Raw genomic sequence first — 22,405 nt, 5'->3', positions numbered from 1 at the left:
TCTGGCCTCCAGCAGTCACTACCCACTGCTCCCACCAAACACCCCCCTACAAACTGCCCCAACACCTCTAAGGGACTGAGTGTGTTCTACTGAAAACAGCTCTGGCACCAAGCAGTCATGGCTTCATGAGCAAGGTGATCTTTTACTTCCCTATTTTGCTCAAGAAATGCACAGCAGAGAGAATGGAAAAAAAAAAAAGGGCTTTCATAATATTAAATAAACTAAGCACCAGTCTTGAGACTTGCAGGTCCTGCTCAGCTCAGAGTGATTTATGTTCATTTCAAGATAACAGTGCCAAACACTGCCCCCCTGCTGTACTCTTCATGCTCTTTCCCAAGTGGAAGAGTTAATGCCTGGTTTCTCACAAAATCTGGCAGGAGTGAGCCTTGCAAGTGTCACAGGTAGGAAGAAGAGCCCATTAGAACAGAACCTGAACCACCCAGAACACCAGCTTGCTAAATAAGTTAATATTGGTATAACACACAAAAACATTCAGCAAATAGACAGGCTTCACTGAGCTGGGGTTTTTTTGAGGACAAAAAAAAAATAATGGAAAATGGAAATGTAGCAAAGGCTGTGATTAATGAGCTGAGCAACACACACTACATTCTCCCTTTTCTGTGACTGCTTGAAAGATACAAACATATGGACATTTGGTTTTAATTTCCCCAGGCTATTTCTCTTAACTCTGTTTCCTCCCTTCCCCCTTCTTTAAAATAAAGCTCTAGCTAAATTAAATGGACCAAATTAATCCCTAATGCAATTCCACCAACTAGGATAGTTATACTGGCACGATGAGCCTTGCCTCCCTACAATCAAGCAATCATTTTTATTTAAGCTCATTTACTGCTCTAAGAGTCTTTATTTTAATAAGAATTTTGCTGTTAAAAAAAAAAGCATATGAACATTTAGGTTGACTGAAGGGAGGCTTATGTTTTCATAAGGACCTAATCACTTTTATATATAGATATACTACAAAGTACAAACAGATTGGGTCCTGCACAGCAAGATTTCTCCCTCCTTCCCTATCCTTCTCCTCAGGATTCAGATCAGCTCATTCCAGTCGGTCTGAGAAGCAACCTCAGAGTATTGAGAACAGACCACAGACCCTGGGGTGTTTTTTCTTTTAAAAAAAGTGTCCCTGCAGCAACGTAGGAACTTCTACAGAACTCTTGTTACTGACAGCACAGTTTAACAACAACAACAGGTTAAACCCTTGGCTTCCAGACCTTCTGCCACAGGTGAATCCAAGGTATTTTGTGGCATTTTGTTGATTTTCCTATGTAACTATCCTGCTTCTCTTTTGCTTAGTGAGTGTTTTGACAACTACAGTCCAGTCAGGATATGGTTCATCTCCTCACTGAACATCAGCCTTGGAGGGAAAAGCTTTTTGGAAGATCAGCTACAGAAAGTTGCTTCCTCTTGCAGGTTTGAACCCACCAGGTATTGCTTTTGATTAGAACTACAGGAGGAATGGCTGCATTCAGCTCTAATTCTGCTACAGCCAAGTTAGATATGTTTAGTACTCAGAGATTATGGAAGCCACTCAATGCATAAGATTAAAATCCAGGCTAGTTACTACCTTTGTTGGGTCTCACTTGCTGCCACTGATACCACATCAGAACCAAAGTCCTACTTAATATCCAGTTAGGTATCACCTAAAAAAAAATATCAATTAACTAAATCATCTAATTTTTCTCCTATAAAATCCAACCAAGATATTTTCTTGGCAAAATTCTGATTTTGAATTCTAAGAAGGTGCAGAAGTTAACACCTTCCATACAAAGTTGTAAACTCAGGAAATAACAAAACATTTTTCTTTTTTATTATTTACATCCTAACAAAATCCACATTCCAGGTCCTGGCTTCCAAAGCATGCTTTATATTCCACTTCAACAGGAACTGAAACACTGACATTTGAATTTAGATAATATTACCCTTTCCTACTACTTCTCCTCTTGATAAAAGCACAAGTAATTTGTAGTTAATTGAAAGAACAAGATCTCTCCTTTGATTGCATTACCAACTGCTTGGAGGCAACTGGAGCTGTGCATCTATAAATGTCTTACAAAATGAATAAACACAATCAAGGTCTTGTAACATTTGAAACTAAATCAACAAAAAGAGAACACTCAGTGCTGAAATACTGAAAGAACAGAAGCAGATGGAGCAAGCCAAGTAGATAAAGAGAAGTCTGAGGTGAGAAATGGCAGCAGTTCTGCAATAAGAGAGAAATTGAAAAGGGCAATAGTCAAAAATGCTTCTCTGCTGATGTTAAACTTGGGCACCTTGGCCAAGCAATCAAATCAGTGAGTTGAGAACAGTGTCACTGCCTTCTCAAAGACGCTACTGCCATGCCCAGAGTCCCACGAGCATACCTTGGATCAAGGAGACTCCTCAGGAACTGGAAGAGTAAGAACTGGTCCTGTACAACAGGAAGAGACAGGGTATTACTGTTTCAAATAATGCAATTCCTGAGCTATATCCATTGAAAAAAACAGAGCTGGTGCCTGCTGAAGAAGTTGGTTTAGGCATTTGCCTGGTGTAAACACCCAGAGGACATGTTGGCTGCTGACAGCTCTGTCTGACCTGGGACTCCAGGGACACCCCCCTGAACATTCAGACTGAAAACTGCCTTCTCAAGTGACACAGCCAGCAGAGATGGTCCATCTGAATGGCCAGTACTCTAGCAACTGCCCAAAGTATTTAAACCAAAGCAAATTATTCCTGCAGCTGAGGAGCTAGCAAGTTGCTTTCTCTTCTGTTTCTGACCCAGTGACAATTTACCACCGACTCCTGGCAACCTGACACGAGTGGACACTGCAGAAGCACCAACCCCAGTCCAGTTGGACATCTCACCTGAAGGTTTGTGAGGATGCTCTGGATCTGCTCCCCGAAGTGGATGGCCACCAAGTCAGCTGCTTTACACGGGCTCAGCAACAGCAGCTCCTTTGGAGGGCAAAACACAACAGAAATGATGTGGTTTTTTCTTCATTGCAGAGGCTATACAATTATGCAGTATCACCAAGTAACTCTTTGCCTAGATGAAAGCCTGTAAAACAATTAATCCCATCACGAAAAAGGGATCTTGAACAAGAAAGAAGGGTAGCTTGTTTTTTTGGGAAGGCAGTGCTTTTACTACACAACAGGCCTTGTAAGGATGCAAAACTCTTCACACCAAGGAGCCCACATGTCAGTCTAAGGAGAAGAAATCATTCATAATGTTTGGTGGCCTTTTACCCCCAGCCAACAAGACTAAGGAGGAAACAAAGCCCTCAGTGGACCCTAGGAAGCTTCTCAACCAACGGAAACAGTGTTAACTGGCTTGAACTGAACCAAACCAGAGGTTTAAAAGCAGGTTTCCTGGAACTGTTGACTGCAACCAAGACCTGCGCAGACATAAAAAAAGACAATTTTTTGTAATTAAAGGAAAAAACCAAAATAATAGCCTGTGGGTTTGCCTCCAGTCCAGCTTGATCTAAGAGGCTTCACATCACAGAAGTTTACACAATCCAGAACATGAGGTTTTTCATCTCAATGCTTCCAAATGCATCCATGCTTCCAAATAATGAAAAGCAAGTGCTTCAAACCCACACTGGGTACCTGGTAACTTTTCCCAAAGCTCCTGCTAAGTCAACAGAGAAGAAACCATTGCTTTACTAAGTGAAAATAACTGTCAGAGTGGTAAAGAAAGAGAAAAACAATCTGAAAATATTATTTAGCACTAGTTTGGTCTCCAGACAGATGTAGCAGCCACCAAATTCACACCAGCAAGAGTGAGATGGCCCAGCCTCCCTGTAACTGACCATAGCCCTTGGGTCAGTGTGAACCCTCACAGTCCAGGCAACATGTTCTGGGCTTGGGTTTTCATCCTCTGCCAGGTTCAACTAATTTGTAAGCATGGTACTTCTTGTGCAGACAACCCTTGAGAATGCTGACAGCAGGGTCCTGAGGAGAACAGGACTGCCACAAACAGCACCATGACTTGAAGAGAAGCTGCAGGCTTTATTTGCAAGGCAAACATCAAGGAACAAGATCTAGGTGGGATGATGGAGAAAAGAAGTGGCACTGATCACAAATCCCACATGCAATCACAAGGGAAGAACTACTGACAGAAAAGCCTCTCTAGACACTGACAGTTTCACCTGAAGAACCTGGTTTGCTACTTTCATACCTCAGAAGGTGAAAGGACAGATGCTCATAAACCTGAAATCACAGCACCCCTCTAGCAAAATGTTATTTACTATTTTAGAGTCTTCTAAATGTCTGTGAGCAGGATTAATACATTGGAAAAGAGCAGCCCAAAGCATCCAAGAAGCTGCTAAGGCACATGAAATGGCACAGACTCTTCACCAGTCCTGGGAAGATGCCCAAAGTAAAGAAGGTGTCACCAAAAGATCTTAGTGACAGCACCTGAGAAAGGTGACCTCCAGAAGTGACCATGTGCCCAGCAACTTTTTGGAGGAAGCTGCAAAAAGTGTAGGTAAAAGCAGGTGGCTGTCATCTGCAAGGCTGGTGGAACAATGCCAGAAACCCTGGTTTAAAGGACAGCCATGGACAAGTATTTTCTGTTGTTTGCCAACTTCAGAAAAATACACAGCTCAGACAAGCTGGGCACTGGGCACTTCTGACACTGAGCAATACTCCAAAAATGGCTTCAGGTGGAGAAAACAAAGCCAAACAACTCAGGTGTGAAAAGTTGGTAGTCAGCCTACAAGAAGTTATACAAAACCAATACAACACAGTAAAAAACATCAGGAAGGGCAACCCAGGACAGTTCTTATTTGTTTTGAGACACACAGAGCAATTGCAAAGGCCTCAGGCTGCAGAGACCCATCCAGGAGACTGACCTGTGATGGACCAGAGAGGAAATGTGGCTTACAGAGGGCAGCTGGTTTGCCTGCAATGCTGAACAATCTGTGGACACCAACATGAGCAGAGACAAGGGATGCACAAGAAGGAAGCAGGCACAAGCAAGCTGCACAGTAACTTCCTCAGTTTTGCTCAGCATGGAACCAGTTGCTCTGCTGAGGCAGGAATGACCCAGGGCTGTTCATCCCCAGCACACCAATCCCACCAATTCCCACAGGCTCTGAAAGTGCAATTGGATGGTGGGTGTGAGCTGAGGGAGCTGCTTATCATACAGGTGGATCCACAGCAGCTCTTTATTTTCTTTTGACTCATTTTCCCTCTTGGTCCATTTTCTTGTTAGTCACACACTACTCACATATGTTGGTGGATACTTTACAGTACTTGGTGTCTTTCAAATGTACCAAATTTTTTTTTGTCCTCAAAAAAGTACAGGGTACAGATCTCTGTGGCCATTTGGTCTGGGCAAGTGCATAACTGCTTGTTTTGATATGTCCAGATGACCCTGGAGGGGACCAACACCACCCTACAGAACTCAGAGATAGTCTGGATTCCCCAGGAGATGCACTTACAATGATATACAAGACCACTAAACTCTTAAGACCACTCTACAACTATGTGAAAAGAGGTTGTAAAGAGGTGGGGGGATCAATAAAATTGCAAGTGATAGGACAGGAGGTAATGGCCTCAAGTTGCACCAGGGGAGGTTTAGTTTGGATTTCAGAATTTCTTCACCTAGAGGCTGAAGTCACCATCCCTGGAGGGATTAAAGAGTTGTGTAGACATAATGCTAGAGATACAGGGATACAGCTGAATTAAGGTCTTGTCAGTGTTAGGTTAATGGTTGGACTGGATGATCTTGAAGGTCTTTTCCACTCAAGGTAATTCTGTAAGCCTCAAAGTCAGTTTCCTCAGACTGTGGCACTTCTGTTTACAGAGCAGCACCCAGCAGACCCAAGAGGAGGCAGCAGTACCCCAGGTTCAGGACACACCATACCTCTATATGTTCCAAAGCTTTCTGCCACACCAACTGCTTTTCTTCAGCACTGTAGCCAGGCATGGAGAGGATGTTGTGAATGTAGTTGAAAACTTCTACCTGGAAGACATAAAGCCATGAAATGGTGTGGTATGTTCTGCAGTGTGGATTGTGTTAAGGGAGAGCATTTTTAGGCACAGTTTTAGGGTGACTTCAGGGCTCATCCTCTCTTAGCAAGTCAGGATAAGTTATCTGCAGGCAAGATTTTATTCACCCTAAACAGTTCCTGAAGAATTGCCAGGAAAAAAAGCCAAGAGGAAAAGAACTGACGCTAATGTGTTAAGCACTGAGGTCAAAGAGAATTGTTCTTCAGCTATTAGAAATGCCCCTCTCTTGCTCACAGAGACAAAGGACATCTCTCCTTAGCTAGAAGCACAAGCAGAGAGAGGGAAGGTCAGTTTGCCCAGCATATTCCTGAATTCCTCTAACATTGGCCTCTCTCCCAGCTTCTCCTGCACTGTCCTCAGCTCAGATGCTCTCCTGTACCTTATTTTTGACCATCTCACTATCCTCAGCTGTCTCTTCTGTTTCCTTCAACCACATGACTTGCAGCATAGTGGTTTCATAAGGAGCTGGTGAGGTCAAATTTGCCAGACTCTCCTTCGAACTTGTGGTGGTAGTAGGGAAGAGAATGGAACTTATGCACATGCAAAATTAATTGCAAAGAGATAATAAGGGCAGAGGCACTCTGTCCAGAGGCAGAAAGAGGGTTGGTGTTGTCCAAGTTGAAAAAGAAACCAAAAATAGGGTGGAGTCAAGCTAATGGTTAGGCTAACTTGATGGTCTTTTCCAACAAAAATGATTCTATGACTTGAATTTGAAACAAGAAACCAAAAAAGTCTGAGATTTTAAAAGATAAGCCATCTCCAACATAAAAAGTCTTGACTACAAGGAAAATCAACTGTACAGGAAGACATTTTTAAAGACAGAAAACTACAGGGCTGCTGTACTTGGGGCACACTATTGCCAGCAGGATGGAGTGCCCTGCCCTGAAGAAGAAAGGCCAGAAGCACCCAACTTACCTTCCTCACTGGATCTCTCAAGTAACAGCCAATGATTTTGTCATAGCGAAGCTCTCGTTCATACATGAACTCACAGATCTGGTAACTGAAATGAGAAACACTCCCCAGGTCAGGGAAACCACACTCAGCCCACTCAGCAGAGCAGGGGGAGGTAGCTCAGGCCCAGCAGAGTTTGGCAGCACTCAAAAGAGAATAGGTGGTTTTACAAAAAGCTTTTGGAAGGGTCACACATTAAAATCAGGGCTCTCGGCACACAGGTTGCGTGGCTCCAGGTGGCACTTGGAAATTTGGGATCAGCCACAACCCTCCTCTTTGGGGAGGGTACCATCCAGAAGAGAAAGCAGGAGTGAGAGGTGCCAAGGTGAGAGGCAAGGAACAGAGGACAAAAATCCTTCAGGTTGCACTGGTTCTGCTGTTCATACATCATCCGTATTTCCACAACATACTCAGCTCTGAGCTAAACCACAACAGTAACTCAAAGGAATCTGCTGAACATGACTCAGTAAAGCTCAGGTATGACACAGCTTCCTACCTTCAGATTTGAAGAAACACCTTGAATAGTGTGAGACTTTACATAAAAAGATGCAACTGAGGCAAAAACCAATTAAAAGTAACATTACACTAAAGGTCTTTTAGCTCTGATGGAAGTGGCTACCTTGCTGGTTTTGGCAGCTCTGAAGCAAGGAGAAAAAGTTCCTTTAATCAGTCTGAAAACTTAGGTTGAGAAACTCCTTGTTGCTCACAAGAGGAAAAGAGGCATAGCATGCCCCACACCACTGCACTTCTATCCCTCTGGTCCTTTGTGGTGGATTAATTCACATAACATCCACATTCAAGACTTGGATAATGATGCCCTCTGACTGTTCAGACATGGCAGACTCTTTCTGGAAGTGTCAAGCATCTGAAGGAGATAGTAGAAATTCTCAGCATTTCCAGACATTGTTTGTCTCTCCAATTCTAAAATGAGTGCCATGGGGGTGGCTCCAGAGCCCTCTGTGCTCTTAAATCCACCTGTGGGTCTCACCCCAAGGAGTCATCTCCATCTGTCATTTGCAGAGCATTCAAACACAAAACTATACCTCTGAACACAGCCTGCCTTCTGGGATAGGATGTGCTGCCAAAACACATCAAGCACCACAGAGCTTCATCCTGAAGTGTTCCCACAGCTCTAACCCCCCCTCTTATGTTTTCTGTAAGAACCTTTCGGTTTTCTGTAGGAACAGCCAATAAAGAAAAGAGAACCTGGGACTAAGTCTGAACATATTAAACAAAGCACATGTGAACACACAGGGAAAACAATCCCAAACACATCTGTAAAGTAGGAACAAGAAATATGGGGGAACAAAGAAACACTTTGGAGGAGGCTTGAAGGCAGTATTTGCACATTGGAGAAGGGATCTTACAATTCTGCTTTTTCTGCCATTTGGATCAGCCGACTCTCTTCAAATTGTACAATCCCTCCTGCCTGGAGCAGTTCTAGCAGGACCTGCAGAGGGAAGTAGAGTTATTAGTAAATTTTCCATGGGTCAGCAACGTGCCCCTCAGGCCAAGAGGGCCAATGGTGTCCTAGGGTGCTTCAGGAAAAGTGAGTCCAGCAGCTCTCGGGAGGTTCTCCTCCCCCCTCTACTCTGCCCTGGTGAGACCACATCTGGAATATTGGGTCCAGTTTCAGGTTCCCCAATTCAAGATAGACAGGGATCTACTGGAGAGAGTCCAGCAGAGAGCTATGAGGATGATGAAGGGACTTGAGCAACTCTCCTATGAAGAAAGACTCAGAGAACTGGGTCAAGGGAGGGGATTCTTTCCCTCTACTTTGCCCACGAGACCACACTCAGAGTACTGTGTCCAGCTCTGGAGTTCCCAACCAACAAGGAGGGCCTGGATGAAGCAGTGAAGGTTGAGGGCAATCTTGGGTTCAGTGACCATGAGATGGTGGAGTTCAGGATCTTACATGGTAGAAACAGGACTCTTAAGTAGAATCACAACCCTGAACTTCAGCAAGGCAAACTTTGCCCCCTTTAAACAATTGCTGGGGAAATCCTATGGGACAGGGTACCAGAAGGTAAAGGGGCCTCAGATGATTGGTTATCATTGAAGGACCACTTCTTCCAAGCTCAAGACTGATGCATCCCTATGGAAAGGAAATCAAGAAAGGGAACTAGGAGAGCAGTATGGTTGAACAGGGAACTGCAAGGTAAACTCAAATGGAAGAAGAGAATGGGGGGCATTAGAAGGGGTGTAGTTAGTAGGTCGAGATTGGTTCTTCTCTCCCTCTACTCTGCCCTGGTGAGGCCACACCTGGAATATTGTGTCCAGTTCTGGGCTCCTCTATTCCAGAAGGACAGGGAACTGCTTGAGAGAGTTCAGCACAGTCACCAAGATGGTGAAGGGAGTGGAACATTTCCCTTATGAGGAAAGGCTGAGGGAGCTGGGGCTCTGCAGCTTGGAGAAGAGGAGACTGAGGGGCAACCTCATTAATGTTTATAAATATATAAGAGGTGAGTGCCAGGAGGATGGAGTCAAAGTTTTTCTCAGGGGTGACCAACAGCAGGACAAGGAGCAATTGTTATAAACTGGAGCACAAAAGGTTCCATGTAAATATCAGGAAGAATTTTTTCACTGTGAGGCTGACAGAGCACTGGAAGAGGCTGCCCAGGGAGGCTGTGGAGTCTTCTTCCCTGGAGACATTTAAAGCCACCTTCCTGTGTGACCTGCTGTAGGTGACCCTGCTCTGGCAGGGGGGTTGGACTCCAGGATCTTTTGAGGTCTCTTCTAACCCCTCACTTTCTATGATTCTATGATAAGGACACAGAGCTCCTGGAATGTGTCTGAGCCACAAAAATGCTCAGAGAGCTGGAACACCTCCCTGTGAAGCCAGGCTGAGGGAGTTGGGCTTGTTCAGCCTGGAGAAGAAGAGGTTGCAAGGTGACCTTATAGCAGCTTTCTAATACCTGAAGGGGCTAAAAGAAAGCTAGGGTAGGGCATTTGACACGGGAGTGTAGTTAGAGGACAAAGGGAAATAATTTCAAACTTGAAGAGCAGAGATTTAGGTTGGATATCAGAAGATTCTTTCTTGTGAGGGTGGTGAGACCCTGGCCGAGGCTGCCCAGAGAAGCTGTGGCTGCCCCATCCCTGGCAGTGTCTCAGGTCAGGTTGGATGGGGCTTGGAGAAACCTGGGCTGGTGGGAGGTGTCCCTGCCCATGCAGGGGGTTGGAACTGGATGAGCTTTAAGGTCCCTTCCAACCCAAACCCAAATGATTCTATGACTGCTTTAGCACGTGTCTTTCAGCCAGGACATGTTCCAAATAAGGCTAAACTCTGCTTCAAGTCCTACCAGGTGCTTCAAGCACCATTCCCTTGCACACCATTACCTGCTGCCTCTCTGAATGACGGGAGTCATCATCTGGACTGCACAGAAATTCAAGGACCTGTGCAAGAGAGTGGAAGACAAGATGAGCTCAGGCTGGTTAGCACAGCTGTCAGCAGAAACCCACCAAGTATGCAGTGAGAAGCAGCAAATCTGGACACAACAGTGCAGTCTAAAGGTATGATTCATCTCTGAGGTGGCTCTCTACCTGGGTTCTATAATTAAGGGAACGTACAGAGTCCTGGAGTAACAACTGCCAGAAGACTCCAGGGAGTCTTCTAGACCTGTGACTGCACTGTGGTCTAGAAACAAACACTGGAGAACCCAGGGAATCCAGAAGCACTCAGGGACCTCACGACCCCACAGCTGGAACCACTTCACAGACCCTTTCAACTGCTCTCCTGGACTGTGTCATCCCTCCAGGAAATAATGTATTTGATAAAATTTACTCTATCTGTAATTACAGTGTTTATTCCAAATCCCTTGAACCTCCACGGACTTCTTTGATTCTAAATGATGACAAAGGACATGTTTTTCTAACCTCTTTTTTATTGATGTTCATATGACCAGTAAAGCCCAACTTCTGCAGCCAGTGAAATCACCCCCTCAGACCCAGGAATTTCTGGGACTCAAGCTGGGATCACAAGTTATCCTGTGCAAGCTTCAGGCATGCACTGGTGCACACCAACCTATTTCAAACAGCAGGGAAGGACAATGGCCACATGGACTAGAAATTACCAGCCACCTATACACACTCTAAAGCTTGCTCATGCCATCTTAGTTGGCACTCCTGACCTTGGCATCTTCATAAAAGAGCCACCAAAATGCTCATTTGGGCTTAAAGATAAACAGTTTGGTTCCTAGCCTTATGGGCTTTCCCTCTCCTGACACACCAGTGACTGCAGCATTCTGCCATCCCATGGAGAAGACCAGAAGTTCTTCCATCTCCCTAGGACCTGACTCCACTTCTCACACTGTTCTTCTCACATTCTCTGCTGCTTTGACACCACAACATGATGCTCCCTGGTTTTTAATGCACCAGTCCTCCCAGAATTGCTTCAGTCCACAGCACTAGCCATGCTTTCTGTGGTGTTGCACCCTGTAGGGAATTTTTTCCACCCCCTACACAAAGGAATAACTTACCTGGTCAAAAAGTGTCCTGTTGACAAACAGTGTGTTGTTGGGCTTGGCCAGCTGACGAGCCAGAAAGGTAAAGAGACATCCAACCTGTGAGGGGGTGAAGTCAGAGTTCTCTACCATGACCTGGGAAGCATTAGAGAGAAAAAGGAAAAATAAAACCAAAGGTGACTGATTCTGCAGCTGTGATGAGAAACATGTACAACCATCATGTCTCCTCCCACCCCAGACATCTCCTGGTCTTAGTCCATCCTAAGGGTCAAAAAGATAAGCCACCTCTGTCATATACTCAAGGGGGGTACTCTTGCATTTCTCTGATTTTTGGGTGTGAAAGGGCTCCAAAACCAGATTTACCCACACCTGTCGTCTCTGCTGATCACTGAAGACATACAGAGCTTCTGAGCAGAGTTGTTGTCACATAAGGAAAAAAGATCAAATTAATAATTATAGGAGAAAAAATAAAATGTTTGAGTTTAAGCCCCAGGCACTCAGCACTTCACTTGTAAGCAGAATGACTGATCAAATGACTAAGAAATGACTGTGGGTTTAGGGAAAAGCTTCTTTTCTCACATTAAATTAGCTGTTAGTCCGTGAATACTTTGAGAAACTTGTGCCTGTGGTGACTTGACTTGAAATTACAGAAAAGTGGAATCTCAAAGAGTCACTACAAAAGGGATTTGAAACAGGAGAAGTGCTTGTTACCTGCCTGGCATATAAAAAATGTGATGTGTCCTGACTCAGTGTCTCATGCTTTAACAGTACTCCCGAACACTAAAGGAAAGTGGAATGCCCTTGTTTGGAGCTATCTCCCAAGAGCAGTGGGTTTAGCTCAGAGTTTAGCCCCCTCCTTTTCCCCTCCAAGAGCAGGGTTGAATTCTGCTGAGGTGGGCAGAGCCCATTTGCTTTGTAACTAGCTCCATCCAGCCCATGCTACAGGAATTCACCCCACTACAGCTCCAAAACCCTGCAGCAGTGTGCCACCTCCTACTAAGAGCACAGCCAAAACCCACCATAGGGCCAACCACATCCTCACCAGCACCATCCTGCATTGTCTCACAGAATCCCAGAATGTTCAGGGTTGGAAGGGACCTCTGGAGATCGCCTAACTCCAAGCCCCCTGCCAGGAGGAGCAGGATGATGTCCAGGTGGGTTTGGAATGTCTCCAAAGACATCTCAGCCCCTCCAGCACTGTGCTGGGCAGCAGGGCAGCCACCACATCCTCTCCCCAGTGCCCTGGCTCTCATCTGTCAGCACTGACAGAGGCAGGGAAAAGCTACTTATGAGATGTTTATACATAAGCAGCTTCCAAGTGGAGTTACTCATCATTAATGCTGACAGCTTTGAAGGGGAAAGCAAACGGCGTTTTGGCAGTGACAGCTTTTAATGAGAGCCTCTGTTGTTAGGGAGGCTGCAGAGGACAAGTGATTTATCTAGAGCACCAGGCTGATAACTCTGACATTCCTCTCCTCTCCAGTTTGCTAAAGACAGGCCTGTCATTCTGAGTGGGATGCATCCCAAAACACAGTGTTTTACAGGCACAGGGAGCAGTTGTCTCAGGAGAGGGACAGCACCCCTGCCAAGCACTTGGGTTTTCCTTGGGACCTTCCTCTTCCTGATCAGAAAGGAATCAGGGAGTGGAATCAATCAGAAGCAGATAAAAATGAACTTGAACAAGTGCAGCATGGAGGAATTTGACTTTGTCGCTGTATCTAGTGTGCATGAAGCATCACTTCCAAATACCCAAGCAATGGCCTTGGCTGAGGTGAATCCAGGCTCCAGCACAGCACCTCTCAGAGGTGTCACCAAGGGCAGGACTGAAAACACCTCACCAAATTCCAGGCTTTACAGCACAGGGCTGTGTGTGATTGGGTCAGATGTAAACACAGAGGTTAATTTTTAGGCACACTCACTTTCAGAAGGATGTCCACAATTCTCTGTTGATATTCCACAGCTTGCTTGTCATTCTTGAAGTCTTCAAAAGTCTGCAAGAGGCAAAACACTGACACCCTGAGAAGAATGCTAACCCCAGAAATACAAGAAAACACAAAGAAGCAGCTATTTCACAAAGCTGACAATGCCTTCAAGTCCTTGCTGGACAAAAAAGCTCAAGCTCCAAGATAGAATTTGCTCTTTTGTAACTAACAAAATGGTTCTTACATATTCAGGTAAAGGGTCCAAATAGACAAAGGAAATTCAAGAAACTTGAAAGGAAGAGCAGTGACCCTTTATGTAGGAGAAAGATGTAAGCACTAAAAACAATCTTTACAAATATTATTCTTGTTTTACCTGTGCTTTAAAGATGGTCTTTCTTACAAAAGTCTTCACTGCATAATCTCCTTTTCATAAATTTACTTTTAGGGACATGAAGAACTATTAAAATCTTCTCTGATATCTTACAGAATGCACATCAAAACTGTTCCTGCATCAAGCCAGTAGCTACTGGTGCAGTTCAAGCATTTAAACTTTTAACTAGAAATCTTGCAGACCATGCGACCATGACTCAGATGACAGAATACCCAGGGTTTCATTTTTTTCTCTTGGAGATCACTGAGCTCTTACCAGGGCAAGAACATTAAGGAATTCCCTAGTGTCAAAGTGCAGCAAGGTCCTGACATAAGGGTAGACCTCTTCATCCACAGATCCCTCAGTTGAATGCAGCCGGATGAGAAACTCAAAGACCTGCAATGAAAAATCCAGAAAACCATAAGCAGCTTTCCTATGGATTTCAGGCAGCTGATAGCCCAAGTGCAGGAAAGCAGCCTTGTTACTTGCTTTGCATCAAGCTTTAAAACACCCTAGGAGCCCACCAGGATTCTTACTTGAATGATGTTTGCTGCTGTTTGTTAGCAGGAAAAACATCCCCCTCCTTAGACTTGCCAATCAGTTTGAGATCAAGCAAAACTGAAAATGAAGCCAAAATGAAGGCTGGTGCTTGCAGACAGAAGTGTGTGACATTAGGTAACTCTCACCCCTTCCTGGCAGGTCACCTTAGAAGATGTACAACTCCTCCTTATCCAAGGCACAGCTCCTCTCCTTCTCAGCAGTTCCCCAGGAAAGAGCCATCCAGCTTGCCTCCTCACTGAGGCACAAACCTTTGTGCTGCAAACACTGACTCAGGTGCTGGTGAACTCTGGAGCTCTTCTGTTGCCTTTCAAGCTCCTGAATTTCGACCATGTCTCTCAAAATGAAAGCCACTCCCTTTACTGATCCTCAACGGAGGTGGTCAGACCCTCCCTTCCAGGCAGTGACAGTTCCAGCTGTCTCAAACTCACAAGAGACCTGGCTACCTGCAGAGAGAGAGGGTGCTGCTGGCCAACCAGCCCACCTAAGAGTGTGCTGAGACACACTGGGATCCCATGGAGAACTGACCCTCAGGACATGCAACCTTCTCTCGTTGCCTCCTGTTCTGAGTTGATTCTCCTCTCACTGCAGTGGCAGTGAACCTGGAGGAGTTAGCAGCTTTACTCACAGAGCCACAACCTTCCCTGCTGGCCTCCTTGAACCTGACACCCACGTGTCACTCTTAAGAAAGCAGACTGGAATCCAGCCAGAAATACATTGCATGCTCTCAGGAACACCATCAGAGGTCATGAAAAGGAGAGGTTGATGGTTCCTTCCCAGCACTACTGCTGCTGGTTGGACTATCACCTCCCCTCACTCCCCAAGCCACACAGGAGAGGGCAACAGCCCAGTGCTTGATAAAGCAAAAGGGAGCAGACTGGTTTGCAATGGGTTTGCAGTAACCCAGAGCTACCCCATACACACAGCTACAAGCCCTGGATTTGCAAAAAAAACCAAAAACCAAAAACAAAAAAAAAAAACACCAACCAAACCCAAAAACAAAACCCAAAACACCCACCCTACAACAACAACAAAATACCTACCCCATTGCTCTGCAGAGAAAGTGCAAAGCAGAAAGAGCTTCCTCTTACTGAGACCAAGGCAAAACACTTGAGACTCAAAAAAATGATTGTGGTAGAACTATCCAGAAACTCAGGAAGGAGTTTTATGAACACAAAATGACAATCAGTATCATCCTCTGTTTTAAGAAATCAGAGATGGCTTCAGAGTAGTTAAGATTTGCCTTAAGCCAAGCTTGAGACACAGCTTAAAGAAGTCAGCTTGGGGAGCTTTGAGAGAAATAATGAATAAGGAAAGGAGATTCACTTGGCCACCTTCCATCACATGTAACCCACCTGTCTAGTCATACTTTTGGCATAAGTTCTCTGTGATTGCAGCCAGGAGCTCTCTCCCTATGCTGCAACCATTAAGAACATGCTCACCCACACCTGTCCTGAACAAATAATAAGGCATATGCAGTAGGACTTGATGCCTTGAAGCAATCTGCCAACCTCTTGGACAGTTCAGATGGACAAAGACCATTCCTCCTGATGTGAAAGCTCCTGTCACAGACCAGGGACAGTGCAACAAATCAAGTGAAGATGGTGACACAGAACATGAAGGGTGCAGCTCAGGATTCAAATCTTGTCCCAGAGGAGAACAGTAGGATGAGCTGCCTTGTCACAGGGTATCAGCAGCACACAGCAACCTTAAGGGATTCAGCTGCTGTTCCTGCAGTGCCCTGGGATGATGATCTGGATGTTAGGTCACAGGTCTTCCTAGACCAAAGCCTTCTCCTCTTGACCCCAGTTGAATAGCTGCAGCTACCACAAGGCTGGAAATTTATCTTCAGCATGTATCAGGTCATAATGAGCAGAGATGAGCATGAACACACATTAATTAATTATGACCCTAAAACCAGAAGTCTCAGAGAAACCTGCAGCCAAGAGCTACTTCATAGAGACATTTCTACCCACAGAACTGCACCTACTACTACCTAACTCAGTCATGGCACACTCCATCCCATCCACCCATCTGCTATGTATCTGCAGATATGGCATAAGGAGTGACCTGGATTTAAGTGGCAGGGTATATATATTCACCTTGCACATGGGAATGACACCTAGAGGACACAGATACCTGTCCTGCACATTAAGCCTCAGAGGTGAAGATATGGTGACAAGATACTAGGGCAAGGACTGACAGAAATTAAAATAACGGAACCTTCATGGGGGCAAATGACTTTGCTGAACTTTACCCTCAGAGGTATAATATCTGAGACAGGAAAACCAGAGGGAGGAATATTTAATTTATGCTGTCCTTGGTGTTCTCTCACTTCCTACTCCTGTCAACGCCATCTGAAAACAGGGAAGATCCTCCCATTTTTGACACATCATAATCAAGTTTAGAAAGGACAGAGAGCTACAAATTGTTGCTAACTTTGTGATCAACAATAAAGAGGAAAACAAAATCAAAGTTATTGCTACTGAGAACCTTCTGTTTCCACATTTACAGTTGAAAGAAGCATTCAGCCTGCCTGATTTAATTCTTTAAAAATCTATGTGATGCTTACAGTGCTATGCATTCGTATCACAAGGATATATCTATCAGATTAATAGTTTTTTATCAGTAAACCATGAAATAACACATACAAGAGTTCTAAAAACCTCATATTGCAAAGTTTCCTTCCAAGAGGTTGCTCACCTGATTTTTAACCAAAGGTACCAAATCTTCAGCAATATCACCCAATGGATATGCTCGGCCTGCCAAGCAGCAGCTATAGAAAAGGAGGGAAAAAGCATTTTTTAATACTTCCTGACATTAAACAGATTGAGGAAAACAGCTTATTTTTAGTCAGTTTTCAGGAGGCTTTTAAAACTAGCCAAATACCTTTATCTGCTAAAGTCATGAAAGCAAACACCGCAGAGAGCACTGGTGCTAACACACAAGCCAGTGCCCTGCATGAATTTGCATCTGAGGTTTGCCATGCCACAGCAGAAAAGTTAACAGAGGAAACAGAGAATTTCTCACAAAAAAACTTCTCCTGTGTTTTAGGAAGCAGGAGTAATGCAGAATTTAATGCTCATTCTTTTGCAGAGACTCCAGGATGAGGAACTCACTAATTAATCACTATTGTGCAATCTCCAAATGACTCCCTGCAAATGCCAAAGTGAGGACAGCTAGCCCCAAATGCTTGACAGAAAGGGCTGAACCACAGCTTTTCAGACAACAGAGTCCTTGTTCAAGGCAGACTGAGCTGAGGAAGAACTCTAACCAAATTCTAAAGACATGGCCTTGGCATATCAGCAGTAACTTGAGTGCTAAGTCTCCAACTCTGTCCTAGCCACCTCCTTACCCAAAATGTAACAGGAGGCTGTTGTAACTGCAGGTCAGCTGTACAAAGCAGCCCTTGCTATTTTATTTAGTCTCTAAGATCAGGAAACACACTGTCAAATGATGCCCCCCCCCAGAGTGAGTTAAACATCTGGTGCCACCACAAGGTAGCCCCACACACCTTCTGAAGGACCTTACCTTATATACACAAGCAGCTTGTTGCCCATTATCACCTGTTCATCTAAAAAAATTAAAACAAAAATTATCTGTCACCTTTTATTCATCAGGAACATATAGAGAGGAAACTATTGTTTATACCTGCTAGCAAAACATCTCCTCCAACCTGCATACACAGTGAGAAGAGCAGCTTTACACACAGCAAACCGTACTGGAGCACTTTGCTGCTCTCCAAGACCCTTACATAGGGTATTCTACTTCCCCCATTGTTGGAAGATACCAGAGATATTCAAAACACCAAATATCAAAGCAAATTCTTTTAAAAAAAATTCTTTTCTTTCCCCTTAAACAGAAAATTCCATACCTGTCAGAGACTTCCCAGCATTCAGTGGAGGAGCAATGACTTTGAACAGCTTCTGTAACAACAAAGGTGGCAGTATTCAAGCAGCTGGAAAAGCTCAAAGCAAAGAATCTCTGTGGTTTTACAGCAGGGATCAGTGGGGTGTCTGCACCACAGAAACTGCTTTCTCACTAGGGTTAAAATTTAAAAAAAAAGGCAGCCAAAAAAAAGCAGCCTTCATTTAACCAGATCTAACCCCAAGCACAGGTCACACTGAAAAAAGCCATGTTCAGTATTCCCAGAAGTAACAGTCAGAGTATGACTGACCAGCCCCACATCCTGTTCCTGAACCTTCTGCCCCCAGAGTCTGTGCAAACCTTCAGCCTATCCAGCAGGGTCACCAGGGAGCCTGTGGTTTGGGTGTGTAAGCAACAGAAAACCTTATTTGTACTCAGACAGCTAGTGCTGGGCTTATATAAGTCCTTTTTAAACTCATGTACACCTAAAGAGTCTCCTTCCTGAGAAAAAACAAATGAGATTATCACCCCAATTTGAAGATTTCCACATTCAAGTGGACCCAGCTCTGTTCCAGCACTGATGAGAAATTACCAGCAGTGCTTCCAGAATGGAACATGGTGATGTTATAGCTATAGGGTTCAAGAGTAACTGGTGTTACCAGCTGCAGCATCAACAGGGCCTTCAGTGACAGCATCACACCGAGCCCTGTGCTTCCTGTTGATAGGTCACCTGCCAGTGCCAGGAATAAAGCCTTCCTCCAAACAAAGATTGTGCCTAGGGTTTTCTTCTGGATTCTGTACACAGGTGTGTTCACCCTTTGTTTCCATTACTCTTAAATGCATATTAATACTAGTGGAAAAATGAACAGGTTGCCCAGGGAGGTGGTTGAGGCCTCATCCCTGGAGATATTCAAGGTGAGGCTTGAGGAGGCTCTGAGCAGCCTGATCCAGCTGAGGATATCCCTGCTTACTGCAGGGGGGTTGGACTAGGTGACCTTTAGAAGATTCTTCCAAGAGAAATCATTCTGTGATTAATACACTGTTCTGTCAGGAGAGGAAAAACTATATGAAGGAAAAAAATCATGAGGGAGCCACAGAACCCCTCACGCCTACACCATTAATCCCATTTTGCAGAAGGTTGCTGCTTCCTCAGAACATCCCACCACCCAGGGCAGGCTCACCACCAGCAACAAGGCTGCTGGCAGATTTGCAGTCTCCTGAAGGCATCCTGTTATTCTCTCCTGCCATGTTTGTTTTATATTTATTTTATTAACATGACTACATTTCTTGCTCTAACTTTACAGAGAGAGCATTGCTACCTTGGCAGGGAGATGCATGCAGGGAAGCACAGCCATTACAAATTACTTCTCCACTGCAACTAATCAAATAAACTGCATATATCATGCATAATTTCTCCTTTGAAATTAAGAACCAGAATATATACATGATGAATGAGAAGACAATGCATTGGGTTAGAAATGCTGCTTCTAGAAAAGGCTGTGTGCTCAACATGCAAGTAACTGCATGGAGCATCCTTCCTACCTCCATGGGGCTAATGAAGTCATTCATCCCACTGTTGTAGACATAGATCATGGCATCATAGAGGTGGTTTTCCCAGCACAGAAGAACAACCTGCAAGGCAAACAAGGTAGACATCCAGCTTGCTCTCATCTCACTGCTTTCTCATTCATCAGCCTCTCCAGTACAGTCCTTGCATTTGCATCATCCCACAGAATGAGAATTTCCACTGGCAGAACACCAGTCCCTGCAAAGACACCCCAAAGGGAACAGCCAGCTCCTTGTTCATGCAGCAAACATGAAGTCTTCCTGCTGAGATTTTAACATCCATAACTTGCAGGAGGCTAAGGAATAAACACAAAATGAAAATAATTTCTCCAAATCCCTTGATTACACTTTGGTTGGGATAGTGAATCATTTTGTCAAGTTCCCATGCAGTTCCCTCCTTGGAACACATTCCTTGGAATGTGGGAATAAAAGCTGACAGGAAAAAGAGGACTACTCAGCATAAAACCCCCTTGCTCCTCTACTTTTTTGTCACGCAGGAGCAAGCACCTGAGCAGGGCAGGCTGGCAGGCACCACGGCTGGTTCTTAGTGCCACTGCAGCCTTTGATTTGAGGTAAGGAACTCCAACCAGGGAAGATTGATTGTCAGCATCAGACTAATCCTGAGGGACTCTGAGTTTCCAACACATTCAGCTGCTGATGCAATAAGCTCTGCCAGGACACAAACAGGGGGAGCAAAACACTGATAGGAGCATGCATGCCACAAGAAGGGCACAGAATGTTAAACAGCTCCACATCCACTGAATTTGTTCCCAGGGACACAGGGCTATGTTCTGCTACAAATTCATGACTAGAAAGCATGAATGGTTTGGACTACATAAGTCTTGTTGGTTGAAAGGTGACACCTTGTTTTTTATATGCTCTGCTGTGCTTAAAAGCATGAGTTTGCATCAGCAGGGGATGTTGTCATCTATGGAGAGGAACTCAGTGCAGCAGGCAGTGCAACAGCTCACCTGCTGGATGTCTAAGCTGGTGATATCCATATGCACAATGCAGGCTTCCAAATTTTCCAACCTGTTCTTGTCTTGGAAGTGAAGCAGCAAGTCTTTCATCACTTGAGCCGTGATTCCCATCAGCTTATCACTTAAGATATAAGGCTCCAAGCACTCCAGAAAGATGCCTTTAGCTACAGAATTCTCACTCATTTTATCATATATCTGGTTAAATAATAAATCCCTAGGAGGAAAAAAGTGTTGAGTTACCAAATCATCTTCTTAAACTCTTACTCATCTGCTTTCTGAGGGCTCCAAGTTAAACCCCATTTTATTTCTCAAGCTCAGAAGCTGAATGCTCTGTTTAGCTCCTATATGGGAGCCACACAGAATAAATGAGCTATGGACGTTGCAGGAAAAATCCTGCTGTTAGAGGGGAAACAATGACAACAGGAAAATCTATCAGGGCAGCTTCTTTTTTAAGGGGAAGGTGTGGGGGGAACATCTTGATGCAAACTTTTCTTCCTCAGCACATCAATTAAAATTTAAGACACACTTTTATTTGAGCACTGGGTGCCCTGACTTTAATATCAGTTTTTAAATCAGTTTGAAAGGCTGGTAACCTTTTCATCAGCCTTCCTGTAAGCTGTGATGTGATACATGATATGACAACAATGTGATAGGATTCCTCTGAACCATGTGATGTTTTAGGAGGCAGCATTCAGGACTACACAAGTTGGTGACCTGGCTTGGGAGAAAGGTTGTGAACCCAGACTTACATGCGCTGGAGCAAGAGGCAGTAATCAACTATGACAGGCACCATGTCCTGTGGAAGAAACAAAAAAAAGCTGTAGGGACTGGTGAAAATCCTATCCAACAGAGCTCAAAATGAAGCCTGGCCAATCCAGAGCAGAGTCAATGTGATACTGGAGTCAGCTCTGACACCTCACCAAACCCAAGTCCTGATTTCACGAGTGAACATCACAGAGATGAGAGTTGAGGTGAGCCACAGAAATGTTTTTCAAAACCAGACAACTCATTTTGGCAGCAAAGTCTTTTTTAAAAATTCAGAAGATTTAAACTGAAGTGTCCTGTGGGGCAGCATACCTGAAAATGTTGCTCCATAACTTGGATTTTGCCTTGGTCAGGACATTTCTTCAAACTCCGATCCGCATAATGGAGAAGGATTTCAACCATCTGAGTCACAATAAACAAGAAAATTCACTCAAATCTTACACTAGAAACACTACTTGGTACCAGCATTTAACAGACTGACTTGGGGCTTGGCAGCACTGTAAACTCCTGTTTGTCCTCTTATCCTATTTTGTGTCTGATCTCCTGTAAGCAGGGAGAAGCAGAGGGAAGAGGCTGCCAAGAGAACAGAGATAATGTGGCACAGAAGTGGCCTGGTGGGCTACTGCAGGCCTACACTAACTTCAGCTGACTGAGAAACTGGACAGCCAGTCTGCCAGCAGATTTTCAGGCAGATGAACCCATCCTGAAACACAAGGCTCCTCTGGGCCATGTTTTCACCCCAAGATGAACTTATAGTATCTTAAACAGCAAAACTTATTTACCTGCAAACAAAACATATGTGAAGAACAAAGTACAGTTGAATAATTATTGCACTAATGACATATTTTAAACATACCTTCCCCAGAAAAAAGTTCCTGTAACTACTGAACAGGATCAGTTGAAGAGGTTATTTTATGTCATGCCATACAGGGACCAAAAAGTCTCCCTCCAGCA

General features: G+C 44.4%; 1 protein-coding gene across 6 annotated transcripts in view; it reads right to left on the bottom strand.

The window, feature by feature from the left end:
- The window catches only part of VPS8 (VPS8 subunit of CORVET complex), a 77,398-nt gene that overhangs the window by 28,191 nt on the left and 26,802 nt on the right, over nt 1–22,405 (bottom strand). For all 6 annotated transcript variants that reach the window (XM_030456043.1, XM_030456045.1, XM_030456047.1 and 3 more), the window contains 16 exons: nt 21,764–21,853; nt 21,436–21,482; nt 20,678–20,900; nt 19,683–19,772; nt 18,148–18,199; nt 17,805–17,847; nt 16,977–17,049; nt 13,992–14,111; nt 13,343–13,414; nt 11,439–11,558; nt 10,300–10,356; nt 8,331–8,413; nt 6,928–7,012; nt 5,867–5,965; nt 2,860–2,949; nt 2,379–2,425 (listed from right to left, as the gene is read on the bottom strand). In XM_030456043.1, the coding sequence (XP_030311903.1) occupies nt 2,379–2,425; nt 2,860–2,949; nt 5,867–5,965; nt 6,928–7,012; nt 8,331–8,413; nt 10,300–10,356; nt 11,439–11,558; nt 13,343–13,414; nt 13,992–14,111; nt 16,977–17,049; nt 17,805–17,847; nt 18,148–18,199; nt 19,683–19,772; nt 20,678–20,900; nt 21,436–21,482; nt 21,764–21,853 (1,391 nt within the window). The remainder of the gene's footprint in view (nt 1–2,378; nt 2,426–2,859; nt 2,950–5,866; nt 5,966–6,927; nt 7,013–8,330; nt 8,414–10,299; nt 10,357–11,438; nt 11,559–13,342; nt 13,415–13,991; nt 14,112–16,976; nt 17,050–17,804; nt 17,848–18,147; nt 18,200–19,682; nt 19,773–20,677; nt 20,901–21,435; nt 21,483–21,763; nt 21,854–22,405) is intronic.

Source organism: Calypte anna, chromosome 9 (assembly GCF_003957555.1).
Source record: "Calypte anna isolate BGI_N300 chromosome 9, bCalAnn1_v1.p, whole genome shotgun sequence".
Classification (NCBI taxonomy): Eukaryota; Metazoa; Chordata; class Aves; order Apodiformes; family Trochilidae; genus Calypte; species Calypte anna.
This window is presented reverse-complemented; position numbering and strand designations above follow the sequence as displayed.